This window comes from Suncus etruscus, chromosome 8 (genome assembly GCF_024139225.1).
Source record: "Suncus etruscus isolate mSunEtr1 chromosome 8, mSunEtr1.pri.cur, whole genome shotgun sequence".
NCBI classification, from domain to species: domain Eukaryota; kingdom Metazoa; phylum Chordata; class Mammalia; order Eulipotyphla; family Soricidae; genus Suncus; species Suncus etruscus.
In genome coordinates this window covers 22839940-22867474 of record NC_064855.1, presented here as the reverse complement: position 1 = coordinate 22867474, position 27535 = coordinate 22839940, and the positions used below count along the sequence as shown (strand labels likewise).

At 40.6% G+C, this 27535-nt stretch overlaps 1 protein-coding gene across 1 annotated transcript; it reads left to right on the top strand.

Annotated features, from left to right (window-relative positions):
- Positions 1–3694: 3694 nt before the first annotated feature.
- C8H11orf87 (chromosome 8 C11orf87 homolog) lies at positions 3695–7117 on the top strand. Its single transcript, XM_049778647.1, has 2 exons — positions 3695–3824; positions 4873–7117. The coding sequence occupies exon 2, from the start codon at positions 5133–5135 to the stop codon at positions 5721–5723; it is 591 nt and encodes a 196-aa protein (XP_049634604.1). The 5' UTR covers positions 3695–3824; positions 4873–5132; the 3' UTR covers positions 5724–7117.
- Positions 7118–27535: the final 20418 nt, after the last annotated feature.

Here is a 27535-nt window from a genome sequence, read left to right as displayed (position 1 = left end):
CTTGTTAATTAGTTGCTGACTAGACTAGACATTGATGAAATAGCAACATGACAGCTTAGAAACATGCTTCTGTAATTATGCAGAGAACCAGAGTAATCAAATTGATGATTGGCAAAACAATCAGCCTTGTCTGAACACCTGGCAGAGTCTGGCATGTGTCATCTTGGCCTGTCTAGAATGACCTAAGTGACCCACACAGTATAATGAGTCTCCAAAGGGCACTGAACTCAGTCCAAGCCAGTGTACATGCACCCTGTGAATGGCCGGGGCTTAAACCAAAAAGCTCTACTTTCTCAAGTTTTTAACAACACTTCCTCAGTGACATACAGAGATAGAGAAAACAGTAATTGAGGGTGTGTGTGTGTGTGTGTGTGCGTGCGCACGCGCCTGTGCGTGTGCGCGTGTGCACTTGCCTGAGTGTGGACAGTCCATTTCCCTTTGAGAACACTGGGTAAATTTCAATGCTTTCTCCTATACCCTCGTGGCTCTCTCATATTCTTTCACAGCTGAGTTTCACTGGCTGGCCTTGCTGTGTAAGACAGTGTGTGTGAGTATGCAAGTAGTAGAGCTGGCCTTGCACTGCTGGGATGAGTTCAGCCAACTGAAACCCTAAGTAGAATTATCAGATGGGAAAGGGTATGAATGAACAAAAATTATTTTTTACTATTAGAACCATAGACATGTTTGGGGCCTCTAGTTATACATCTGGAAATGTTTCTGGGAGAATAAATATGCAATATATAATCCTTTTTTTAAAAAAATTTAGCACATAGACTTCAGTAAACTTAGTTGCGTTATGCAGCACTTCAAAGTCAAGTTTTGAAAACCCCATGACATTGAATAAGGACATACTGTGCTTAACAAAGAATGACTTGGGCATATTCTTTACTCAGCTTCAGTTTCTTCATCTAACATAAAGCAGACTCTCTTTAGATCATAAAATTTTTTGTTTCTTAAATAATGAAAGAATAAATTTACATTTTGGCAAAAAAAATTTTCCCCAAGGCAATAGTCAAGATCATTTTAAAGCAAGGAGGGTTTGGTATATCCAGGCACATAGTAGACATTTTGCACATAATGATGACAGTACTTGTTGCTAAGTCAGTGCCTCTTAGTTGGCATTCCAGTGGTGAGTCCTCACTGAAATGAAAACAAACCCTCTGAACTGCTGCATATTCAGCATGTGCCAGTGTACAGAAGTGCTCTTCCATTTCGGTCAAAGACTGCAAATCTTAGAAGCTTCTCAGTTCTCCACTCTTGGAAGTGTGGCTAAAGGAGGTGGTGGCAGGATCATGGTGACAGTTTTGCGGATGTCAAATGTGTCAGAGTTGCAGGCTAAGTATGATAGCTGTCAATACTGCTCTCTGGCTTTGCATGGTACTGCTCTGTGTCAAGCCAGTCTGTGTGATCAAAATACAATTCTCTGGACATGATAAAACTTCAACCTACTTTTGAAAGGGATACATGGTACCTAGAACCTTTGATTTGAAAATTGATGTCTTCCATCTTCCTAATTCATCTTTCATAATATACCTTTGTCTGTGGATTACATTCATCTGTTGTAATGTCTCTAGGGCGAGACCTTGTCTTTTCATAGGTTGTGTAATATGGTGCAGACACTTAGCACTCCTGACATAACAGATGGTCATAATTAATAACAAAAGAATGAGAACAATGGCAACCTCATCACACATCTTATTTTATGTTTTATTGTTTTTTTTTGTTTTGTTTTTTGGAGCCACACCTGGCAGTGCTGAGGGTTCAGCTGGCTTTGTACTATGAGGAGCAGTGTAATACCAGGGAACAGAGTAGGTTCAGATGCACGCAGAGCAAGTGCCTAAACCCGTGTACTGCCTCTCCAACATCTTAGAATCTGGTATATAGAAGGGATCCCAGTAGAACACAGTGGGAGGGCTTGTAAGCTCTTGATAACTTATTCCTCCATTTAGAGAATAGATCAGTGAGAGTTAATTCTAATTATGTAAAGATTCTCTGCTTTACATGACAGTTTTTCTAGAATATCTTTAAATAACCAGATCTCTTTTTGGAGTATTCAAAATTGGATTTGCTTTATAAAATGTTGATTAGGTTAAAGTTTGGGGAGAAAAGAGAGCATGCAAGTATAAGATATTCATATCAGATGTATGTGTTAGCTGAGCCTATCCCCTGTTTCTTCCCCTGAGCCCACCATAGAAGGGGTGTCCAAATGTAGGAGGTGGCCTCATTCTGGGAAGCACAGCTAGAATTGGGGGGTGTCACAGGATGTCATAAGCTCTATGACTCAGGCAGCCCAGGGCCTCCATGCTCTGAAGCAATCATGCTTCATTCAGCATATTCAGAATAATTAGCTCAAAGAGAGAGAATTTGTTTAAATAGACATTTGTGAAGAAAATGTAATGCTTTTGAGTCAGATAAATGAAAACAGATTAAAAAAAAAGAAATGTTATATACATGGAAAAAATTATAAGTAGTTGGAGTCTGCCTGGGAAGGGACACAGGGCCAGAAGGGACCCCTAGATAAGAAACTAGTCCCTTTCTTGCCCTGTCAGACTCTGGGTAGCAAAGTCCTCTCTTGACAAATAATAAGCAGGTAGGCAGCTGCCATTCTGCCTGCTCCCAATTCTGCCCCAGGGCAGCTCAGACAGTGGATTTCACCAGGGGCCTAGCAAATGGATATAGTGCAGGCCCTGTCGACTGGGACAGCAGGAAGGGCTGAGGAAAGGCTGCTTAATAGGCACAAGATGGGCCTCAAAGACAGCCTCAAGGTGCTGTCCATGCTGCTGTCTCCACTGGGAAAAGGAAAAAAAAAACTTTGAGAAGTTGGTTGCTGTCACCAGCAGTGCTTACTGATATTTTCCCAGAAGGTTCAAATAGGCAACAATGAGTGACTGTGGGAGACAGGCAGGCTGGTGAGAACCTTTTTAGCAAGTTCTGACCAACCACCTTGCTGCCAGAGTTGCTGGGGACTTGGAGTTGCCCAAAGGCTAGTGAGGAGCTTTTGGGGCTAGTTTGAGGGCTTTGAGGAGCCCTGAAAACCTCACAGCAGGACCTTTGGCTTGGTTCTCTGTCCTGTCTGGGGTGCTATAACTCATGGATTGGGAGGGTTCTGAAATCTGGTTTTTTTTTTTTTTTAGTGGGTCTCACCTGGAAGTGAATGTGCCAGTGGGGTGGAGGATCGTGGACAGGCCAAGAGTGGGCAAAGGAGAAGTCAGAGCTTTCTGTGGAGGGCAAGGCTGGCTTTGAATTAGTGGATGCTGCTGGGCTTGTGACTCAGGTTGTCCCAGGGCTTTGTGGGCCGCACTGGGCAGCTTCAGCACCGGGCGGATGGCCCAGAACTGGGGAGGTGGTGGGTGGGTGGCGCTGGCAGCCCCGGAGCAAAATCTCTTTGCGGTGGGAGCAGATTTAAACGCTTTCCCTGCGGCCAGGTGGGAAAGCGTGGAGGGTGAGGGGAGCTGCCAGGAGCCCTTGTTCGGGCAGAGTGCGGAGGTGCGAGGATGGAGGGGTGGGACTGCTCCGAAGTGACCCCAAGGGAAAGGAAAGGAAGGGGGCGGCGACTGGGAGCATGCGGGGCAGTGGCTCTCTCTCTCTCTCTCTTGGGGCGAGGTGTTGGGGTGGGGGCCTGAGGGGTGGCTTGGAGCCCTGGCGATGGCTGCCTGACGTCACCGGCCTCTCTGGCAATAGGCTGCGAGCTGAGCTCCCCAAAGCGGTGGCGGCGGCAGCGGCAGCGCGCGGCTTGGTCTCCGGCCCCTCCACTCGGCGCTTCTGCAGCCGCCACTGCAGCCGCGGTCGGGGCGTCCTCCCCTGCACACCGCGGGCGGCCCCAGGTAAGGAACGCGAGGTGGCCGGGGTGCTTGCTGGGTGCAAGTGGCTGGGGCGGCTCGGACTGAACGGACAGTCCCAGCGGCCTAGGCGGGCACCCCGGGCTGGGTGGCTCGGCCCCGGCCCCCGCCCCATGCCCCGCCGGCTTGCGCGCCGCCTGGCTGCTCCGCAGTGCAACAGTTTGTCGCTGCCTCGGGAGAGTGCCCAAGGGGGACTCTTGCTGCAGGCGACCGGGCTGTCCCTAGGAAGAGAGAGGAGAGAGAGAGGCTCGGCCCCCAGGGCTGGGAAGGCCAGAAAGAAGGGTCCAGCATCACCCAAACTTTGCAGACAGAAACCCACCACCCTCTTCAGTTTGCAATCCCTTCCCACCCCGAGACAAGAACAGGATGCTGTGAATTGGTGGGTGAGGTCGCAGAGGATGGAACTAAGCGGGCCTTGTGGGAGCGGGGCGTGCTTTGGCCGAGAAAGGGGCTTCGGCGTCTTTTTCTGGGAGTGAGCTGCTTGGGGCTGAAGCTGCAGACAAAAGGCAGAGAGGAGAGGGAGGTGGTACGAGGGATTACCCCCTGGGTATCTGACCTACGGGGTATGGTGCAGCTAGCAGAGCGAATTCCCTTGGAGAGGGGGTGGGGATTGGGGGAAAAAATGAAAACCCCAAAATGAGAGCAGAGCTGCTGGCAGCTGGGGTGGGTGCTGGGAAGGTTAAGATTTAGGCAGAGGCATCCAGGGAGGGTTCAGGCAAGGGGAGGCTGTGCTGGGAAGTGGGGAGGGACCTGTTCCGGGTGGGAGCGTGTCTGTTGAGATCACAAAGTTGTGCCAGGGTTGGGGGACTGCCCAGTGTGTTGAGTAACCGCCCCCCCCTGCGGTGCGAGCCCTGCAAACCCCTCTCCCAGGTTCTGGGGGACTAAAGGCTGGGCTGGCTGGCTGGGTCAAGGCACGGGCTGCGCCCATGCTGCAGGGAGCCCAGGGCCGCTCTGCAGAGGTAGCTGGTCCTTGCGATCCTCCGCACTCCCCAGGGCAGCGGCCGGATCCTAACTGAGCCTATTCTCTTTGCAGCCTGGTGCCTTGGAAAGAAAAAAAGGGCGCTTGCTTGGATTGACACGTTCGTGGGGGGCGGAGAGGACCCAGGTTCTGCGCCCTCACTTGCCCCGCCTGCCCGCCCGCCCTTTGCTCCTTCTCTCCTTTGCGCGCACATTGCCCCACGGCAGCAGTCGGCAGTCGGCGGGACTAGTCTGGGCTCCGTCTCCTCTGGGCTGGTGGGAACCTTGTGCCCAGCGAGGAAGTCTTTGGGCCCGGCCCCTCCCAGCCCAGCGTTCATGAGTGCCCGGGCGCCCAAGGAGCTGAGGCTGGCGCTGCCGCCTTGTCTCCTCAACCGGACCTTGGCTGCCCCCCATGCAGGCGGCAGTAACGCCAGCGCCCGCAGCCCAGGAGCAGGCGGCACCTGCATCACGCAGGTGGGACAACAGCTCTTCCAGTCCTTCTCCTCCACGCTGGTGCTGATTGTTCTAGTCACCCTCATCTTCTGCCTCATCGTGCTGTCCCTCTCCACCTTCCACATCCACAAGCGCAGGATGAAGAAGCGGAAGATGCAGCGGGCCCAGGAGGAATACGAGCGGGATCATTGCAACGGCGTCCGCAACGGCAGGGGGGTGTCCCGGCTGGGGCCCCCGGCCCAGGCCCCAGCGCCAGCGAAAGAAACCCGGCTGGAGAGGCAGCCCCGGGACTCTGAGTTCTTTGCCTCTTCGTCCTCCGCCTTGCCTTCCCCCTGCTCCCCGGGCCTCCCAAGCCAAGGCCCCTGCCCTGCTCCCCCTCTGCCACCAGCCCCCAGTCCGCCAGGGGAACACTCGGCCTCCTCCTGTTTGGACACAGCTGGCGAGGGTCTCTTGCAGTCGGTGGTACTTTCCTGATTGTCCGACTCCCCTTCTTCCTTTCCAGCACCTTTGCCACCCTGCTCTCCTCCCTTTGTCCTTCTTGCTCCTCCACCCTCTCACCCTTCCCTGGCTCTGTTCTCCTCCGCCGAGGCACTGTGCGGTATCTGTAAATATTTGGGCAAGGAAAGTCTCGGAAGAAGAACTAACGCTGATAACAATAACTCATTATATTTATAGTAATGATTATACTACTACTAACACAATCCAAGCGCATGACAAATCACCTAATTTCTCATTGTCCATGAAGGAAACATCTTCCCCTTACACCCTGCGTCCCCTTCAGTTGGGAGGAGAAACCGCTTAAGCTACCAAATATATCAAAGGCACTGCACCCCAGAGCAAAGGGAGTGGAGAGGACCGTGCGTTGTGTACATAGCCGACAAGTTTAGGTCCAATTACCTACCTCCCCACCCCCAAGCTTTCACTTCTCCTTGGGTGTCTCCCACATTCTCACCCTCAGCTGGGCTCAGGCAGTAGTCTAAAGAAAACGTCTGCGTAAGCACCAGGACTGCAAGAGGCCACAAAAACAGTCCCAGAAAAACATTTATGGCAGGTATGGCTCTCACCCCTTCACGAACCATTCCCTTTTCTGGGAATAGGCATTTTAAACTTTACTTTTAGAAGTGCCCCTCGCTGGCCGAGCATAAGTATAAAATAATTAAGCGAGCTACTAAATAAAAGCTAAAACAATCTGCTTTTAAGCTCCTTGCCCTGCCCAGCTGTACACATTGGACTATTGGTATTTTCAGGATTAAGTGGAATCGGGAGCTGTTCAGCTGTGTCTGGTGCTGAAAGTGCATCTTGGAGCTGGTTCCTTTCTCTGGCGATGCAGGTGGAGGAGGGGCTGTTTTGGAAAGTGACTACTTTGCTTGGTGTTGGTTTTTTTCTTCTACACTTTGCGTGTTATGTTAGTTTTATTATTATTACTATTATACGCTGCATACGTTACCTTTCTGTAAAAAAAAAAGCATTAGCTGACGTGTAGTACTGAAAGTGCAGTTATCTAACCAAACAGAATGTTTGTTTTATTTTTAGAACAAGTGCACCTTTGTTATATATTTATTATATTGGCACCAAATACAGAAGCAAACCACAGTTCTGTACCATATCCTCCAAACTGTATATTTTTGTTCTTAATTTCCAGCTGTTGATACAATGGTTACCACTGGAAGAGGAATTCGGTGGTTCAGGCTTGGCTTCTGCTGTTTTGGAAGTGTTATTTTGTACCTTATTCTGTAGTTGACTGTTATAAAAACATGACACATATGTTTTCTTTTTTTCTTTTGCGAATAACAGAAATAACCACCACACTAGAAACGAGTAATGGATGTGCAGGAATGCCATCTATTAAAACATGGTTAATATTTAAACTGCCTGTAGTCCTCCCTGCATGCAATTACCAGCTGGATGCAGTGGCGTGTGTGCTTGCTTGTACTGTTTGTGTTTGGAGGTGAGACTGGTGGGGATATTGGGCAATTTGGATGACAGGACATATAAATTTCCAGGAGACTTAAATCTAGTATCTACTTTTAGGTTAAAAATATTCACAGTTTGTTTAGAAATCTGTGCCAACATAAGACACGTGGTAAAGGAGGAGCTATCTTTCTCTTTGGGAGTCTTGCTTACTAATGAAGAATGAATTTTTAAAAATTTTTAGCATGATCAGTATGTTTTTCATCTCCTAACCTAGATAAGGTGATCTATATTAGAAATGGAGTCTATACTTAGTGTTCACTGTTTTCCTTAGTAGAGTGGCCAGAAACATATTATAATCTAAGTTAAACTCAGTGGTATACTTTGTTTTTTGAAATCAATTCTTTGATGACTATTTAAATAGTTGGGAAAAGTATGAACGAGAATGTTCTATCATAAGCTAGAGCAAAAGAGTTCTTCCTAATATGCACGATGTAAGACAGCAGTTCCCTATGTGTTTTTATTCAGATAATGACATAAAGCCTAGAGGAAACATTTCATGTTGTCCAGAGTCAGTTTGCATCTTTTATAAAATTAGTAAACTTAACTTCAATTTCCCATTAGATATACAAATCTTTGACAGTGACTGAAGTACAGAGGCTCATTGTTTAAGTGTGCCCTACTGTGGTATTTGAAAGATGAGGTATAATCATTGGGAATAATATATTAAACAATGGACCAGATCTTCTCCAGTGTCTTAGTCACAGTCCAGTTGTATGTCAAAGTGCATTAACTCCCTAAGCCACTAGGGAATCCTGAAGTGCATTGAAGCTCTTCATTCTCCACCAGAATGACTAAGACACGATGAAAAAGGAAAGTCCATTAAATTTTGTAACTCGCCTTCCTTCAACTGTAGCTTTTTAATAGCTTATTAATAGCTCAAGACATTCAGACTTGAAATTTGAACAGAATTAGGAACTCTGATGGGAGCTTCCCTCCTTTTCAATGAGCTCCACTTAGTGCATGGGTATTACTTTCTCCACCTTATTTGGTGCACATCTTACAGTGAATAACTTCCCATTTTACTAAAGCAATAAGATGTTCTGTTGTGAGAAATGTGGGATGATGATACCATTTCCTTGGTGCTGAAGCTACTCATACATTCTTGCCTTATGAATCACAGTGCATTCAAGGCATGCAATAATAATCCTCAATCAAGAAGAAGCCTGTACACTAGGGGATGATTATGAAATAATCCTAGATCCTTTCCCCCAAAGAAACAGAGGAAAAAAGAGAAACAAACCATTGTGTATATTGTTTGAGAAAGAATTTGATACCTCTAAACATGGGCATCCTTCCATAATGTGCTTTTATTGTGCACCTTTCTCCACGAATTGATTGTGTTAGACTATTTTTCAATAGTGCTCTGCATAAAGATGATGTAGTATAAATACAATTCAGTGCTGAGTTTAATATATTCAGAACTTCAAGCTTCTGGCAGTATTAATTAAAATTTCTTACAATAACACACAAGTTCTAATAATGCCATTTAACACCACTCTATTGCAATAAGTTCATATCCGAACAATTTGCACAGACCCTGTTTAAAGCATTGTTTCTGGTAGAGATCAACAGACAATATCAGGATTTGAGATACCACTATCAGGGCACTTAGAGGTTTGTTTATATGAGGCAACCTACAAATCATTAAATTTATTTTAAGAATTTTATACACTGATGTGTCCCGTCAAACTAATTGCTTCAGATCCCTATAACTATAGCTTACTATTCAGTATTACTAAAGTGGCATGCTTGATTCTTGGTTTTTTTAATGAGAACATTACAGAGAGAGAATACTATTATGTCAACTGTATGGGACTCTGAATCTTAAAGATGTAGATAGATATGATCATCTTTAGAATTTATATATATCCATAGATATGTATTTATATATGCATACATTTTGTATAAATTTACAATGGACTTTTTGTATTCTTTTCTGTCATTACAAGAATGAAGTAGAAACTAAATAGATGTTCTATCCTCTTATTGGATGAGGATATTGAAAAGCCAATGTATGCATGCACTTATTCCTCTGGGGGTCACCGTTGAATGACTTTCTCTTTAGTAAAAAGATAAAATCTTGATAGTTCTGGGAATTGGTAAGCTAGGTAAGCTTCTTTTGTTAGTGAATCAGATATAGTAATGAGAATGAATTTGTGACCATATCTATATGGTCTAGATATCTAGATGGAAAGCAAAATTGTTTAGAAAAGTAGGACCATCCAAATGTGGATAGTGATTTGAGATTTTATTTTCAGCAGATATGTTGTGTGGATACAAATTTATATTAGCACAGTTAAAGAGAAACATGACTGTTATCTTTTTCATTAATAGTTTTTGGGAAATTATGGATAAATTACCTTGAAACACCATTGGCATCTGATTTTTTCATCATTTATATAAGTTGAATTAAATAATGGTTAAAATTCCTTTTTTTTCTATTGTGCATAACGTATCTTTTCTGTGGGTGACAGGGGAGTAATTGTTCACTGATATTGTGAAAATTAAGGTTATGTCAGGACCAGAAAATTGGAGTCTTAGTTCTATTCCTGTGGGAATATAAACTTGGAATCTAAAAAAAAAAACACCACACAGATCTGGGTTTTTTACTTTTTTATTGGTAGAGGTTATGGCTCATTAGTTATAAACAAAACGTCTATTTCTAGGGTATTTAACCACTGGATTAAACACAAATTTGATTTTGTTTGATACTTATATCATTTGAGAAACAAGCTTCTATAGCTCAATGTTAATACTCACTAATGTCAACAATCTAATAAGACAACAGGTGCCACATAAAATATTCCACTAAGAGTAAAAAGTTAATTTGGATTGGGGAAATGTCTTAGTTTGAGAAATGGATGTTCCCTACCACTTGTGATTTCATTCTTTGTTTCTAGAGGAAGGTAAATGACAATAAAAGAATGATTTTTGAACTCAAGTATAACCAACAGGCAGAATAAAACAGATATTTGAATTCATGGACAACTTGTTTTGCTTTTCTATAAATAAAAGTGTTTTATTGTTAATTGGTTTTTGGACACAATTTCCTTAATTATAACATTGCATGTTTGTAAAAATTACTCATTTTATTACCCTCAGATGTTAGAATGAATTAGGTTTTTCAGATTTGCAACTCATTTGCTCTGACAACCATTGCATCTGAGCAATGTGAATTGTATGCATTTTATTATTGCTTAACAACTGAATCCAGTTTAATAAGAAGCAATCCTTTCAGGCAGATGCTCAGGTTCTTTAGGCCATATGCCTCATTTTATAGATCATAATTTTGTTTTGGGGGCCACACACAGCTCAATACTCAAGGCTCAATCCTTCTGGTGCTTGGAAGACCATATTGGAATTTGGGGTTGGGGATTTAACATAGGTCAGCCACATGCACAACAAATGTCCTATCCACTGTACTACTAATTTAGCCCCATTTTGCAATTTTTTCCTGCCTGTACATCTCTAGTAAAGAGATGTATGAAAGGAGAGCTCTGGCTGACACAATTTTGTGCAGGTGGGGAGGCTCAGACTCAAAAATCCCTAGAGATCCTAGCTGGAGTTTGCTGAAATACAGCTGACTGGGAGATTCCCTAGTCTGAGATGCTAATGTTCTACCCAGATTTTGTGCTGACATTCACCACTGCATCATCTCCAGTTAGGCACCACAAGGAAGAGTTTATTCTGAGTCTTTTAGTGCCGTGCTAATGTATTCCAAGAGGAGAATTGTCATTTAGTTCAAATCTTCGACTGCTCCAATGCTATTCAGGAATTTGTGGAATATCACCCCCTAAAGACTCAAAATACATTGCTTTTTTGAATTCACTCACCATTACACCTGATTCTAAGAAGTTGGTTGTGAGGCTTTCTCCCACTTCCCAGTTTGCTACCTGAATCTCTTGTTCCTATAGTTAATGTCTCTTTTTACCATGGACTTTTCTTCTCTTTTCTGACTCCAGTCTTATGACAATAGCTAATACAGCCAGGAAGGGTGAGAGGAATAGAGGGGCTTAATAATATGACATCATAAATTGGGAGTGTTTGAAACATTTGATGCTACACAGTAAATATCTATAGTCTTGCAAAAGAAAATGAAATATTTACTCATGATTAAGGTCCTATACTCCCCTTTTTCAAGAAAGGTTATAACTTGGTTATGATCAGCACTTGTCTGTTTTAGCTCTTACCTAATCCCTTTAAGTTTGGTTAGAAGATATTAGTAGCAAGGAATGTTTTCCTTTAAGCCACTATCTGGCCTCTAAGAAGGCACAGCCCCTTCCCTAGCAGGGCCTACCACGTCCCCATCCCCTCTTCCTCTAGGATTGTCTATATATTCCTTTGAACAAGGATCCACATATGGATATTGACCTCTACACCTTAAGGCAACAGAAAGCCTGGCATGGTGTCACAATCCAATTTCTAACCACTGGTACTTTTACTGCCCCAGGAGTCTTTTATTCTTTGACTTCCACTGTTATGTTTAGAAAAGGACTGGTATTGGCCTAACCAGTTCACACTAGCCTGATAATTAATTGATTCCTCAGACCTCCCCAAGAGCCTCTTAGAATCCAAACTAGCTAAATATTTTCTCTTTGTTGAAGTCCAAGTTTTTTTTTCCTCAAAAATAACAACTATGAATATGTCCCAATCTTGACTTGGTGCACATATAATTTACTTCTGAAATATTGGACCAGAAGGAGCTCTGCTGATCATTTTTCCTGACCTTTCTCTACAATTTCATATTGATCAATCTTCTCCATCGTCATGCTCCATCTCCCTACATTGTGACACTGATTCAGGATGTTCAATGTTAGTAAAGTGGTTTGACAATGTGCACAATGATTCTCCAAAAATCTGGAAAGAATTCACAGATATACCAAGGGGTTAGCACTACTCAGGTACATGTAATTATATTTCTGTAGGAGGAACCTGCAAGTTGCTGGTATTTTATTGTTTTGTTTGTTATTATTATTTGTTTTATATAGGAGTCACATCTAGTACAATGCCAACAGGTCACCAGGGTTATATACAGGTTCTGGTCTGGAGGGGAATGCCATAAGGTGCCATGTACCAAACTCAGGGCTTATGTTACAGATAGATTCTTTTAGACAAATTTTAAAGTCTAGTTTTTTCTTTCCTCTGCTTCTTTCCAAGGTAGTTTTTAGGAATTATTTCTCTTACCTCTTATGGCAAAAGTAGCATTACTGGGACCAGATCGTTGTGAGAGGAATCTTATATGTATCATGGAGTTCTCAGCTCATTCTGCTTTCCAATATGCAAGTGATAGCTAGTGCCCAGCCCTGGCATCATTGATCCTAAACGCTTTTTATATAATCTGTAATCATACATCTACAGTGTCTGTTTATTCCCAAGTCTTCCTTTTTCTGCTGTATTCTGTTCTGAGCATCTATCGGGCCTCTCTACTCCCAAGTTGCTAAGAGTGGAGACAACAGGAACTCATTAGCTAACTTACTGCCACTATCATTGCTGCTGCATCTCTGTACTTCTAGAATAACCAAGGCTTGTCCCACAGCCCCTACTGATCAATGCTTAACTTTGCAATATCTCCATTCTCTCTGTTTCTGAATGGAAGCTCAGTGGGGGATTAAGGCCTTAGAATTTGCTCATCTCTTTAACATGTAACCCCCATTCCTTTCTCTAAACTATTTAAGATTAGAAGTTCAGTGCTTATCTACAAGGTCTTTTAAAAACACTGACTCACTGACTACTCAGCCCACAGGAAAGAATAGTTTGGGGATTTATACTTTCTCCTTTTTTTGTTTTTGTTTTTGGGCCATACCTGGTGATGCTCAGGGGTTATTCTTGGCACTGTGCGCAGAAATCTCTCCTGGCTTGGGGGACCTAATGGGATGCAGAGGAATTGAACTGTGGTCTGTCCTAGGTCAGAAGTCAAAAGCCCTATTGCTGCGCCACTGCTCCAGTCCTGGATTTATACTTTCTAACAAAATACTAGAGCTCTACCCTTAGTACAACCTCCCAAATAAAACTCAAAGTGGAGGCGGGGATAGAAGGGCAATCAAGCTTTAAATAAACAGACCAGTATTGGGAGGTACATCAGAAATATTTGGTTAGTTACACATAAATAGTTATTTCTGGTTGAATAACAGGAATTCAGTAATGTCACAAAGATACCCCGTTGCTTGGCCCTCTACCAATGTGTGAAATCTCAGCTGAGCTCTGTTTTAAGAGCTTCGTTCTCATAGTTTATGATGTAGGTTGCTGCCAAGCCCCTTGAGATAGGTGTCTTGAGTGAGCCAGCAATTTTGAGAGCTCCTGAGATAGAAAGAAAAAAGAAGAAGTCGATGTCCTAAAGTTTTAAAGACACAGACTGCTCTAAGGCACCATTGCTTAACTTTGTTTCCCCATCAGTTTTCCTTTGGGTTAAGTATACAGACACTATATATGAGGGTGTACTATGACAAGTCTGCCCCAGTCACATGGCCCATCATCTTGAGCAATTCCCTGACCAGTCCCAAAGGATGTGATCACTGATTCAGTGTCATGGGGTGGTTTTATCTGGTTGACCAGATGAACGCTTTATAATTTTAATCTCTTAAAGTTCACTCAGTTAGTAGCTCCTTGTTAAAAGCCATCAATAAAGGTCAGAAAGACAACACAGTTAAGGTTTCCATGTGACCAATCTGGCTCAATACCTAGCACCATGTGTGGTCCCCGAGCACAGAGATAGAGGTTAGTCTTGAACATCTGTGTTCTTGAACAGATGTTCAAGGCTATAGTTGGATTCAACCCAAATCCAACTATATGTCAGACATTTTTTGGTGCCAGAATTACAGCAGTGAGTAACATGAATAATCCTTTGGAATTTCTTCTAGTAGACAGACAATAAAAACACAAATGCATGATGGAATAAGTTCTAGTGACAGAAGTACAATCAGATGATAAATCACATAAGGAATAAAAGGTATGTGCCAGGAGATAAGGCTCGATTTTTAATTTGACTGATATAAGAAGGTATCTGTTAAAAAATGATGTTTTACCAAAATCATGAAGAAACTGTAAAAATCATAATTAATCTAGTAGAGATTATTTGGATTTGTAAAACTTTTTACCCAAGTCCTTATTTTTGTAAATAAACAACTTGGATTTTGGTTGATGAAAACAAAAATTTAATGGCCAAGAAATGCCTAGTCTGAGTGAACAGTAAATTTCACTTCAGTTTAATTGAGGATCTAAATATAGGTAAATGTTTGAGAGCCAGAACAAGTAACAATTAAGTCTTTATAGAGGGTGAGGAATAGTGTCCCAGAGAGAAAAATCACACATTTGATTGGGTTTTGAAGAATGAGTACGAACTCCTCAAGAGAGCAATAAATATAAGAAAAATAAAATTTATGCCCTGAAGTACAAGGTTAAAGTTTTGTATATTTGAGGAATAAAAAAATTCTACATGTTGAGGGTGATATAAAACTTCTGAGAAGTGGAGTCAAAAATAACAAGTAACTAAAGGGCCCTTCAAGAGGAGCATTTGAGATTAAGTCATTATGTTGTCTAGGAGTAATTTATAAGGTATATTTTTAAATTTTATGTCTTAGGCAGATTTTTAAAATTTAGTTGAGTGATATTTAGGCTTCAGGCCAACTTGGAATCTTTTTGTTTTCTTTCTTTCTTGAGGCACACTTGGAAGGCCTCAGGAATGCTAGAGATCAAACACATTTAGCTACATTCAAAATAAGTGACGTATTACCTTCAGCTCAGATTTGAAGCCCTAAAAAATTTCTATGGCAGCATCAGTTTGTAGAATATCTGATATTGGTCACAGATGACAAGGAATAAATGTTAGAACTGATGCATTTGAAGAATAAGAAAACTTTAGAAAGTGATGAGTTGGTGAAGATGTAAGGGATGAGCGAAAGGATAGAAAAAGAGAAGGCAGCATGAAGATTTATTTTTAAAATTTTGTGCATTAGGGAAAACCCTAGCCTTGGTGCAGCTTAGCTGTTATGACTTGGGAACACATATGAACATCAATAACAGGGAATTCAGTGGAGTTCTGGTCTTTGCTAGTCCAGTCTCAATGGGTTTGATGTGCTCACATTGAGGTTAAGTTAAGCTCTGTGGAGCAGCCTGAAATTTGGCACACAACCTCCAAGAAATAGCACTGTCACCGTCATGTAATTCCTGGATGACTGTTCTTCGTCTGTCAAGTTGGAGGAGTTCTCCATATGTCTGGAAGTTTGTGTGTTCTGACATTAGCTTCTTGGCGGTTGGTTGCAATTCTAAAGCATGCCTGCAGAAACTACAGTAAAGTTATGCAGGAACTACTCTACAGCCTGCATGGCTTGAATCTCTTGAAATAGAGATACAATCAGTAATAAGGATAATACATTGCTGAGAAGGAACTAAAGTTTCAAACACCAAACAACTTGAATTTCTTTGTAAAAGTTTGAACTCAAATCTTAGTACTACCATTTGGTAGCTCTCAGATCTTAACAAGTTTCTTAATTTTATATGCTGCAATTTCTAGGAAGGTTTATTAGGCAGAGTAAATAAGAATTTATTAGACAAGGCTTATCAATATTGAATAATGAGTATATAAAATTTATAATTTTTTGCTTCCATTTGGTATTGGGTCTCAAAAGGGAAAGATAGTTTGTGCTCAGTATTTGTGACAGTCACCCATCTTCCTTTGTCTCTGGGGCATTCAGTATTTTGTGAAGATAGTGTTAAACTATCATCTTCATTCTTGCTTGTCTGAATTTGAGCTTAAAAATATTTCAGGGCTAGTACAGCATTAGTAGATAAAACAGAGAAACTAAACATCAAGTCAACTAGTTGAATACTGTTAAAGAAAAAGGACCAGGTAAAAAGTTAGTCACCTGGGTGCCAGAGGGGAAGGGCATTTGCCTTGCATGCAGCTGACCCAGGACAGACCTGGTTTCAATCTCTCAGCATCTCATATGGTCCTCTGAGCCAGGAGCGATTTCTGAGCACATAGCCAGGAGTAACCTCTGAGGATCACCGGATGTGGCCCAAAAGTAAATTAAAAAACAAAGTTATTCATCTTGTATTTATCAGCATCCCACTTTTCCCATCTACAAAAAAGGTTTAAAAAGGTTCTTGAATACTGGCAGGGGTAGGAGAGTTGGAGAAAGGCATTGGTGGTGGGAATGTTGCACTGGTGAAAGGGTGTTCTATTATGACTGAAACCCAACTACAACAATCATGCTTGTAATCATGCTTGCTTAAATAAAGATTTTAAATAAAAATAAATAAATCTTGAAAATTAAAAGGTGGTGCTGGAGAGATCATAAAGGGTTCGGGTTCTTTTCTTTGACATAGGTGACTCCAGTTTAATTCTCAGCTCCACATATCATCCCATGAGTTCTTCCATGTGTGGCCCCCAAACAAAAAGAAGCTAGAGTCTAGTCCTGTTATAAAGTGCAGAACTTTGTTAGGGAGATCAGACTGTCATAATGAAATAACACAAGAAAAATCAAGATGAAGTGATTATAACAGATTTAAAATGCCCAAATTGAACAAAAACTGAGATTATATAAATCTTATATCTAGAAGGGACACTTTAGGATTCCACTGATGTTTAGATAGAAATTTGGCCTTTGTTCTTGTTCTTTATGGAAACACATCTTTATATGAAGAAAGGGAAATCAAAACAACAATGAGATACCATCTCACACTATAGACTAGCATATGTCACAAACCAAACAAACCAACAACAACAACAACAAAAAAACACAAATCAGTGCTAGCGTGGATATGGGGAGAAAAGAACTCTGACTCAATGCTGGTGGAAATGCATACTGGCCCATCCTTTTTGGAAAATAATATGGACATTCCTCAAAGATTTAAAAATTGAGCTTCCATATGATTCACCAATACCAGTCCTAGGGATATATTCCAGGAACACAAAAACACGATACAAAAATAATTTCTGCACATCTATATTTATTACAGTGCGATTTACAATAGCCAGAATCTGGAAACAACACAGGTGCAGATGAGTGGCTAAAGAAACTATGGTATATCTATACAATTACAATAGAATACTATATATTCTTTAGAAAAAATGAGTCTGAAATTTGCTTATACATGGGACTATGTATATGTATATGCTTATACTATGGAGACTATTATACTGAGTGAAATGAGCCATAGCTAAGAATAGATATAGAATAATATCACTCATTTGTAGGATATAAGAAAAACACGATATATTATGGTATTAATATTCAGAGACAATATAGAGTCAAAGGTCAAGATGTGCAGCCCAGGGTAGAAAGCTCTCCACAAAAAGCTGTCTGCAAAAGTAGCTAGAGTAGAGGGGTCTACTAGTATAATGAGAGTTGGAACTGATAGCTCTGAGGAGATCTAGGTGATGAAAGTGGAGAAACTAACAGGCAAGTCACCCCTCCATTAACAATAGTGTAAACCAGTGTCAAAAAGGAAAAGAGAGATAGGGAGAGAAAGGGAAGCAATTTGCCTGTTCTAGAGCAAGGCATGAGCGGGTGGGGTTAGGTGGGAGGGAAATGGGAGATTGGGTGCACTAATGAAGGATGGTTTACATTGTATGACTGAAACCCAACAACAAAATTTTGTAACCATTGTACTTAAATAAAGCAATTTAAAGGGGGATATACTACTCATGTTTCTCCAGACTCACAGTGGTTGCTCTCTTTCCATTTTGTGCCCAAGTAGGTTATTTCAGTCTTTAGGGTAAATTTTAAGGAGATGTTATTCCTGTTTCATCAAGGAAGAATAGAGGGAGACTCATATTAAATACCCAGCCAGACTGAATTGAGTCTGTATTTGAATTAGATTTGCTTCATGTCAAAGCCTCTGATTTTTCTCATGTGACTAGACCAAAATACATATGTGACTCTAACCAGCTTTGAGTAATTAAGTCATTTCTGTTAGAGTGGCTTAAGAGCTCTAAACCCATCATAGTAATGGTAAATAGTAAAATGAAGTAAACTATAGGAAGGTGAAAGAGCATTCATATGCCTGGTCCTCCAACACTGCAGTGTGAGTCCAGTGGTTTCAAGAATGTAGCCAACATACTAGAGTCCTTCTTCTCAAGATATATTGTCATACAAGGGCACATTCATAGCAATCAGTTTGTGTGAAGTGAGTAGGGTTTTCAAGCCTGCTAAATCTGGCAGTGACCTGGGCCAGTACTTAGGAATTTTCATCTTTCACAGTCACCAGGATGAAGAATGAGACACTGTGGGAATTGTAATCCCTGTTATCAATATTCAAATGGGGACAGGTTGATTTTCAAACTTCTGCTCTGTATTGTGCTGGTAGAACTGATATTCTTTCTGTGTGAGAAACATGAAAGAGCTTAATGTTTTGAGCCTTGTTCTTTTTTGTTGTCCTGAGAGACAAAAGAATCTCATGGCGCTCAGACCCTGCTTTAAGAATCAATAGATCTGACGACTTCTCATACAAAGGGCATGTAAATAGAATTATGCTGATTGGGTTGGCAAAACCATAGCCTCTAAAACAAGCCACAAAGCTATAGCCAACCACTAATTGCATAAAATCAAGCCAAGGCCCAGAAGCAGCATCTATTGCTGAGAAACAAAATGCTTCCAGTCTAGTTGTTTGTAGCTTAATTTCACTGGAGAAAGGGACCAGTGCTTTATTTAGGGTTGAGGATCGTCAGACTATAGCATAAATATGAAGATATTCTTTCCCAAGAAGCCAGCCAAAGCATAGCTTCTTTTTTAAAAAAATATATTTATTTAAGTACCATGATTACAAACATTTGTAGTTTGGGTTCAGTCATAAAAAGAACACCCCTCTTCACCAGTGCAATATTCCCTACACCAATAACCCCATCTCTCTCCTTCCCCATCCCCTGCATGTATTTGAAACAAGGATTCTATTTCTCACATTCATTACCATTGTCATGATAGTTGTCAGTGTCAGTTATTTCTCTAACTGAACTCACAACTCTTTGTGGTAAGTTAATATTGTGGGCTGGTCTTTCCAGCCCTTATCTCTATTGTCTCTGTGTATTATTACAATAATGTCTTTTATTTTTCTTAAATCCCAAAGAAGAGTGAGATTATTCTGCACGTGTCTCTCTCCCTCTGACTATTTCACTCAGCACAATAGTTTCAATGTCCTTCCATGTATAGGAAAATGTCATGTCTTCATCTTTCCTGACAGCTGTATAGTATTCCATTGTGTATATGTACCACAGTTTCTTTAGCCACTCATCTGTTGTTGGGAATCTGGGTTTTTTCCAGATTCTGACTATTGTAAAAAGTGCTGCAATGAATATAGGTGTGCAATGAGGTACCATCTCATGCTCAGAGACTGGCACACATCACAAAGAACAAGAACAATCAGACGTGATGATTTTGGAGAGAAAGGAACTCTCATTCACTGCTAGTGGGAATGCAGTCTATTGCAGCCTTTATGAAAAAGAATATGGAGATTCCTAAAAAAAAAAAAAAACCCTAAAAATTGAGCTCCCATATGATCCGGCTATACCACTTCTAGAAACACAAAATCACAATACAAAATGCATAGCTTCTTAAACTGGTTTGTCATCCTGTGTGGGATCATGATCAAATATTTTTTTTGCTATTTGTGTTTGATTTTGGCTTTTGGGCCACACCTGGTGACACTCAGGGGTTACTCCTGAGTTATGTGCTCAGAAATAGCTCCTGGCTTGGGGACCCTATGGGACACTGTGGATTGAACCTAGTTCCATCCTAGGTCAGCTGCATTCTAGGCAAATGCCCTACCCCTATGCTATAGCTCAGACCCCCAAATCTTAAAAATTTGGTTTAAAATAAATTTTATTTATCAATAAATGTTCAATTTATATACCTACTTTACATATCTCTACCCAGAGTTGCATAAAAAGTTCTCAGAACATGAAAAATAAGGCATACATTCTTGGGGCTTGAGCTTATTAGTTTTAGGGACTAGCAATGGAACCCACTCCTCCCAAGACCTCATACACTTGAAGAATATGCTCCTATATCCTTGATGACCAAAAAAAACTCTTGTAATACTTCATAGTCTGAAGTTCACATATAAAGAAATTTGAATCTTGAGAGTTCTAAAAATTCCTTGCATGCTGAATATAGGTGCAAGACAGAGCATATACAGCTCCCTTTAGATGGACACCAGACACTGTTACAGACACCCCAGAGGCCATCTCTCTTGACAATGCTTTAGTCTACGATCAGAGCAGCTGAGCATTTGGGTGTACATATATGAAGGACACCAGAAAAAGCTTTCGGTGGTGCAAATAATAATTCCAGGTCTGCATTAATATGCTGCCCCAGCCATCAAAACGTTTTAGTGTCTTAATTTTTATTCTATTATGTTTCTAAAACCTTTAATGTTTTTGTTCATAGTGATCCGTGGATAGTTTGGATTCCCTAGTTTTATGATATAAGTAATATATTATGTTGGAGTCCTAATACAGTGCTCATTATGATAATGTTTTAACAAATATTTTGAATTATTCTTTTTTATTTGTTTATATCTTCTTGTATGATCTAATGTATTTTTCCACAGAGATCCTTTGATAAAATATTCAAATGTCCTGGAATCTTGCTATAGTGCTCAGTCATTGATTATGTTATTTACAATTTTTAATTCTTGCTCATTTTTATTATATCATAAACACTTATTCTCAGTTTGCTTTCAGGAAAGAACTTGGATGTTCAAAACCTAAGATACTTTGTGAGATGCAAACTCTTTTTACAGTGATCTTTACCATATTACCTATTATTCTAGATTTGATGATGATTGTTTTGGAAATGTTTGGTACTCATTCTAGACCTTGAAGCTTTTTATTTTCAGCATAGTCCCCTCCTTCAAAATCAAGTACTCTAAGGAACTGGAAAATGTTTACTACTTATATACTGATTTATATTTAAAAGTGCTTTGACCCATTTCATCTGGGTCAATTTTCCAAATATAAAGTTTGGGTTGATTCTTTTGTTCATCTATTTTGTGTGTTGTGAGTGTGAGTGTGGTTGCCACCTCTATGTTTAATAGCCTTCCATACTGCATATACTGTGTTTACATGTTATCTTAGCCTTTCTCTCTATTGTACTTAGCCTTCTGTTTTTTATTGTTTTCTTTTATTCTCCCAATTCCTATTTAGTAAGTCTCCCTAGTTAACTTTTTACCTTTAGTTATTAACTTCTCATTAACCCCCTTCATACATGCTTCTGGTGGGAATACCCACTTCCAACCTGGCTCCTGCATTTGTCCCAGGAACAAGAAGATGCCACCACAGCAAATCACTCACTGCTTGGAGAGTGGAGCTCAGGCTGCACCATTGGCATGTGAACTGATCATGGTCCTCTCCAATGGCTCTTCCTGCATGAAGGTCTCCTGTTCTATATTATCATTCTTGATGCTGATGCTTTCAGAGTCATTCAAGTCATTGGGCTGTGAGTCATTCTCAGCAGGCACACCACTATTACTGAAGTGTTCTCGGCAATTGCCTTTTTACCACTTCACATCACTTTAAGACTGTTGCTCACAACTGGTCTCAGCTTTTGAGAGATACTCTGCTCTAGGACATCTCCGGATCTATGACTGCTGTGAAGCATTTTCTCAGACTCCACAAGACAATCTTGGTGAAGAGATGACCCAGAATTTATATACTCATCAGACAATTTAGTAAGACTTATAATGGATATATATATATATATTTCCTTTGTATACTTCTTAAGTGTATTTCATTAACATGTATATTCTTTATTGTACATTTTATTATGTAGTTACAGCTTTTCCTCCTTTCTTTAGATTTGCTAGTAGAAAAATTTTTTTTGAAAGATAGTATAGATACTATCCTTGGAGTTTTGTGTTATTTGTAGAACTAGGTTTTCTTTTTTGGCTGTTGATTTTGTTATTGGGTAATACCCAGTGGCATTCAGGAGTTACTTCTGGCTCTGCCCTTGGAAATTGCTCCTGACTTGGGAGACCATATGTGATGGCAGGAATTGAAACCAGTACATTCTGAGTTAGTTGCTGTGTGCAAGGCAAATGCCCTACCACTGTGCTTGCTACCACTCTGGCCCTAAAACTAGGTTTTTGAGATTATTATTTTACCTTTAGTAAAATAGTATTCTGTAGCACAGCTCTTTTTTTGCATGGGCACATTAAAATTGGAAAATATTAGCTACTAAGAAGAGTTATTATCCACTAGAAATGAGAACTCAGTAATTTCTGGTTACAGGGGGTCTTTCACTCTAGTCTAAACATTTTCCATACTGAATTGACTTAGGCTTTAGTAGTTCTCAGCATCAAGAAAAGTTCTAGAGTTCGTTGGGAGAGACTTCCTCCTACCAGGACACTCCTATAGAGGATGAGAGTCCAAAGCCACTTTCTGGCTCATCATATTGACTCTATCTTTGCATCATTACGTCGACTAAGCCTGGATATCCCTGACATGACAGGGAAACCTTAAAAGAAATTGGCCTGGGAAAATTGGACGTTATGAAAGAATGACTGGACCTGCCTTGGCACATACTTGCCCTGAGGAGGGCCAACATGCTAACCTGACTACAGCTTGGAAATTAGCAATGACATGTTCTGTAGGCAGATTTCCCTGCCTTGCTACATAACATTGACACAAAACCAGGAGACGCTTCAGGACATCCTGACTTCAAAATAGGATAGGTGATAACACCAATATCTCCAATTACTGAAACCTGACAACGAAAACCATGATTAAGGAGAACCCTTCCTGGGACCTTGAAGAAAGGCTTTGGAGTTAGACAAATTAATGTGCCTGGAGCCTTCAGTGAATCTTATGGCAGGAGATTTGTGGGTAGGGACAACCTATTTCTTTAGCTCAAAAGTTTTTCTTTCTATTTTCCAAACTTTTGCTGCACCTATGCAAAATTATGCCACCTTCTTAGTTTTTATTTTTTAATGCATAATTTTTTTTTATTTAAACACCTTGATTACATACATGATTGTGTTTGGGTTTCAGTCATAAAAGGAACACCACCCATCACCAGTGCAACATTCCCATCACCCAAGTCCCAAATCTCCCTGCTCCCCACACAACCCCCGCCTGTACCCTAAACAGGCTCTACATTTCCCTCATACATTCTCAATATTAGGACAGTTCAAAATGTAGTTATTTCTCTAACTAAACTCATCACTCTTTGTGGTGAGCTTCCTGAGGTGAGCTGGAACTTCCAGCTCTTTTCTCTTTTGTGTCTGAAAATTATTATTACAAGGGTGTCTTTCATTTTTCTTAAAACCCATAGATGAGTGAGACCATTCTGCGTTTTTCTCTCTCTCTGACTTATTTCACTCAGCATAATAGATTCCATGTACATCCATGTATAGGAAAATTTCATGACTTCATCTCTCCTGACAGCTGCATAATATTCCATTGTGTATATGTACCACAGTTTCTTTAGCCATTCGTCTGTTGAAGGGCATCTTGGTTGTTTCCAGAGTCTTGCTATGGTAAATAGAGCTGCAATGAATATAGGTGTAAGGAAGGGGTTTTTGTATTGTATTTTTGTGTTCCTAGGGTATATTCCTAGGAGTGGTATAGCTGGATCGTATGGGAGCTCGATTTCCAGTTTTTGGAGGAATCTCCATATCGCTTTCCATAAAGGTTGAACTAGACAGCATTCCCACCAGCAGTGGATAAGAGTTCCTTTCTCTCCACATCCCCGCCAACACTGTTTATTCTCATTCTTTGTGATGTGTGCCATTCTCTGGGGTGTGAGGTGGTATCTCATCGTTGTTTTGATTTGCATCTCCCTGATGATTAGTGATGTGGAACATTTTTTCATGTGTCTTTTGGCCATGCGTATTTCTTCTTTGTCAAAGTGTCTGTTCATTTCTTCTCCCCATTTTTTGATGGGGTTAGATGTTTTTTTCTTGTAAAGTTCTGTCAGTGCCTTGTATATTTTGGAGATTAGCCCCTTATCTGATGGGTACTGGGTGAATAGTTTCTCCCACTCAGTGGGTGGCTCTTGTATCCTGGGCACTATTTCCTTTGAGGTGCAGAAGCTTCTCAGCTTAATATATTCCCATCTGTTAATCTCTGCTTTCACTTGCTTGGAGAGTGCAGTTTCCTCCTTGAAGATTCCTGTAATGTCCTGTAGTGTTTTGCCTATGTGCTGTTCTATATATCTTATGGTTTTGGGGCTGATATCGAGGTCTTTAATCCATTTGGATTTTACCTTTGTACATGATGTTAGCTGGGGGTCTAAGTTTAATTTTTTGCAGGTGGCTATCCAATTGTGCCAACACCACTTGTTGAAGAGGCTTTCCCTGCTCCATTTAGGATTTCCTGCTCCTTTATCAAAAATTAGATGGTTGTATGTCTGGGGAACATTTTCTGAGTATTCAAGCCTATTCCACTGATCTGAGGACCTATCCTTATTCCAATACCATGCTGTTTTGATAACTGTTGCTTTGTAGTACAGTTTAAAGTTGGGAAAAGTAATTCCTCCCATATTCTTTTTCCCAATGATTGCTTTAGCTATTTGAGGGTGTTTATTGTTCCAAATGAATTTCAAGAGTGTCTGATCCACTTCTTTGAAGAATGTCATGGGTATCTTTAGAGGGATGGCATTAAATCTGTATAATGCCTTGGGGAGTATTGACATTTTGATGATGTTAATCCTGCCAATCCATGAGCAGGGTATGTGTTTCCATTTCCGTGTGTCCTCTCTTATTTCTTGGAGCAGAGTTTTATAGTTTACTTTGTATAGGTCCTTCACATATTTAGTCAAGTTGATTCCAAGATATTTGAGTTTGTGTGGTACTATTGTGAATGGGGTTGTTTTCTTAATGTCCATTTCATCCTTATTACTATTGGTATATAGAAAGGCCATTGATTTTTGTGTGTTAATTTTGTAGCCTGCCACCTTGCTATATGAGTCTATTGTTTCTAGAAGCTTTTTGATAGAGTCTTTAGGGTTTTCTAAGTAGAGTATCATGTCATCTGCAAACAGTGAGAGCTTGACTTCTTCCTTTCCTATCTGGATTCCCTTGATATCCTTTTCTTGCCTAATCGCTATAGCAAGTACTTCCAGTGCTATGTTGAATAGGAGTGGTGAGAGAGGACAGCCTTGTCTTGTGCCAGAATTTAGAGGAAAGGCTTTCAGTTTTTCTCCATTGAGGATAATATTTGCCACTGGCTTGTGGTAGATGGCCTTCACTATATTGAGAAAGGTTCCCTCCATTCCCATCTTGCTGAGAGTTTTGATCAAGAATGGGTGTTGGACCTTATCAAATGCTTTCTCTGCATCTATTGATATGATCATGTGGTTTTTATTTTTCTTGTTATTGATGTTGTGTATTAGGTTGATAGATTTACGGATGTTAAACCAGCCTTGCATTCCTGGGATGAAACCTACTTGATCGTAGTGGATGATCTTCTTAACGAGGCATTGAATCCTATTTGCCAGGATTTTGTTGAGGATCTTTGCATCTGCATTCATCAGTGATATTGGTCTGTAATTTTCTTTTTTGGTAGCGTCTCTGTCTGGTTTAGGTATCAAGGTGATGTTGGCTTCATAAAAGCTATTTGGAAGTGTTTCTGTTTGTTCAATTTCATGAAAGAGTCTTGCCAAGATTGGCAGTAGTTCCTCTTGGAAAGTTTGATAGAATTCATTAGTGAATCCATCTGGACCTGGGCTTTTGTTTTTCGGCAGACATTTGATTACTGTTTTAATTTCATCAATGGTGATGGGGGTGTTTAGATATGCTACATCCTCTTCCTTCAACCGTGGAAGATTATAAGAGTCCAAGAATTTATCCATTTCTTCCAGGTTCTCATTTTTAGTGGCGTAGAGATTTTCAAAGTAGTTTCTGATTACCCTTTGAATCTCTGTCATATCAGTAGTGATCTCTCCTTTTTCATTCCTGATATGAGTTATCAAGTTTCTCTCTTTCTCTTTCTTTGTTAGGTTTGCCAGTGGTCTATCAATCTTGTTTATTTTTTCAAAGAACCAACTTCTGCTTTCGTTGATCTTTCGGATTGTTTTTTGAGTTTCCACTTCGTTGATTTCTGCTCTCAACTTTGTTATTTCCTTCTGTCTTCCTATTCTTGGGTCCTTTTGTTGAGCATTTTCTAGTTCTATTAGCTGTGTCATTAAGCTACTCAGGTAAGCTCCTTCTTCCTTCCTGATGTGTGCTTGCAAAGCTATAAATTTTCCTCTCAGTACTGCTTTTGCTGTGTCCCATAAGTTCTGAGAGTTTGTGTCTTTATTGTCATTTGTTTCCAGGAACCTTTTGATTTCCTCCTTGATTTCATCTCGGACCCACTGGTTATTGAGCATGAGGCTGTTTAACTTCCAGGTGTTAAAGTGTTTCTTCTGAGTCCCTTTGGAGTTCACAAATAATTTCAGAGCCTTGTGGTCAGCGAAGGTAGTCTGCAAAATTTCTATCCTCTTGATCTTATGGAGGTATGTTTTATGTGCCAGCATGTAGTCTATCCTGGAGAATGTCCCATGTACATTGGAGAAGAATGTGTATCCAGGTTTCTGGGGATGGAGTGTCCTATATATATCCACTAGGCCTCTTTCTTCCATTTCTCTCCTCAGGTCTAGTATATTCTTGTTGGGTTTCAGTCTGGTTGACCTGTCCAGTGTTGACAAAGCCGTGTTAAGGTCCCCCACAATTATTGTGTTGTTGTTGATATTATTTTTCAGATTTGTCAACAGTTGTATTAAATATTTTGCTGGCCCCTCATTCGGTGCATATATGTTTAGGAGAGTGAATTCTTCCTGCTCTACGTACCCCTTGATTAATATAAAATGTCCGTCTTTGTCCCTTACAACCTTCCTGAGTATAAAGTTTGCATTATCTGATATTAGTATGGCCACTCCAGCTTTTTTATGGGTGTTGTTTGCTTGGATAACTTTTCTCCAGCCTTTTATTTTGAGTCTATGTTTGTTCTGACTATTCAGGTGCGTTTCTTGTAGGCAGTAGAAGGTTGGATTGAGTTTTTTGATCCATTTAGCCACTCTGTGTCTCTTAACTGGTGCATTTAGTCCATTGACGTTGAGAGAAAGAATTGTCCTGGGATTTAACGCCATCTTTATTTCAAAATTTGGTGTGTCTTTTGGGTAGTCTTGTCTTAGATTAGGTCTTTCAGTTTTTCTCTTAAGACTGGTTTTGTGTCTGTGAAGTTTCTGAGCTGTTTTTTGTCTGTGAAACCATGTATTCTTCCATCAAACCGGAAAGTCAGTTTTGCTGGGTATAGTATTCTGGGTGAAGCATTCATTTCATTCAGTCTTGTCACAATATCCCACCACTGCTTTCTGGCATTGAGCGTTTCTGGTGAC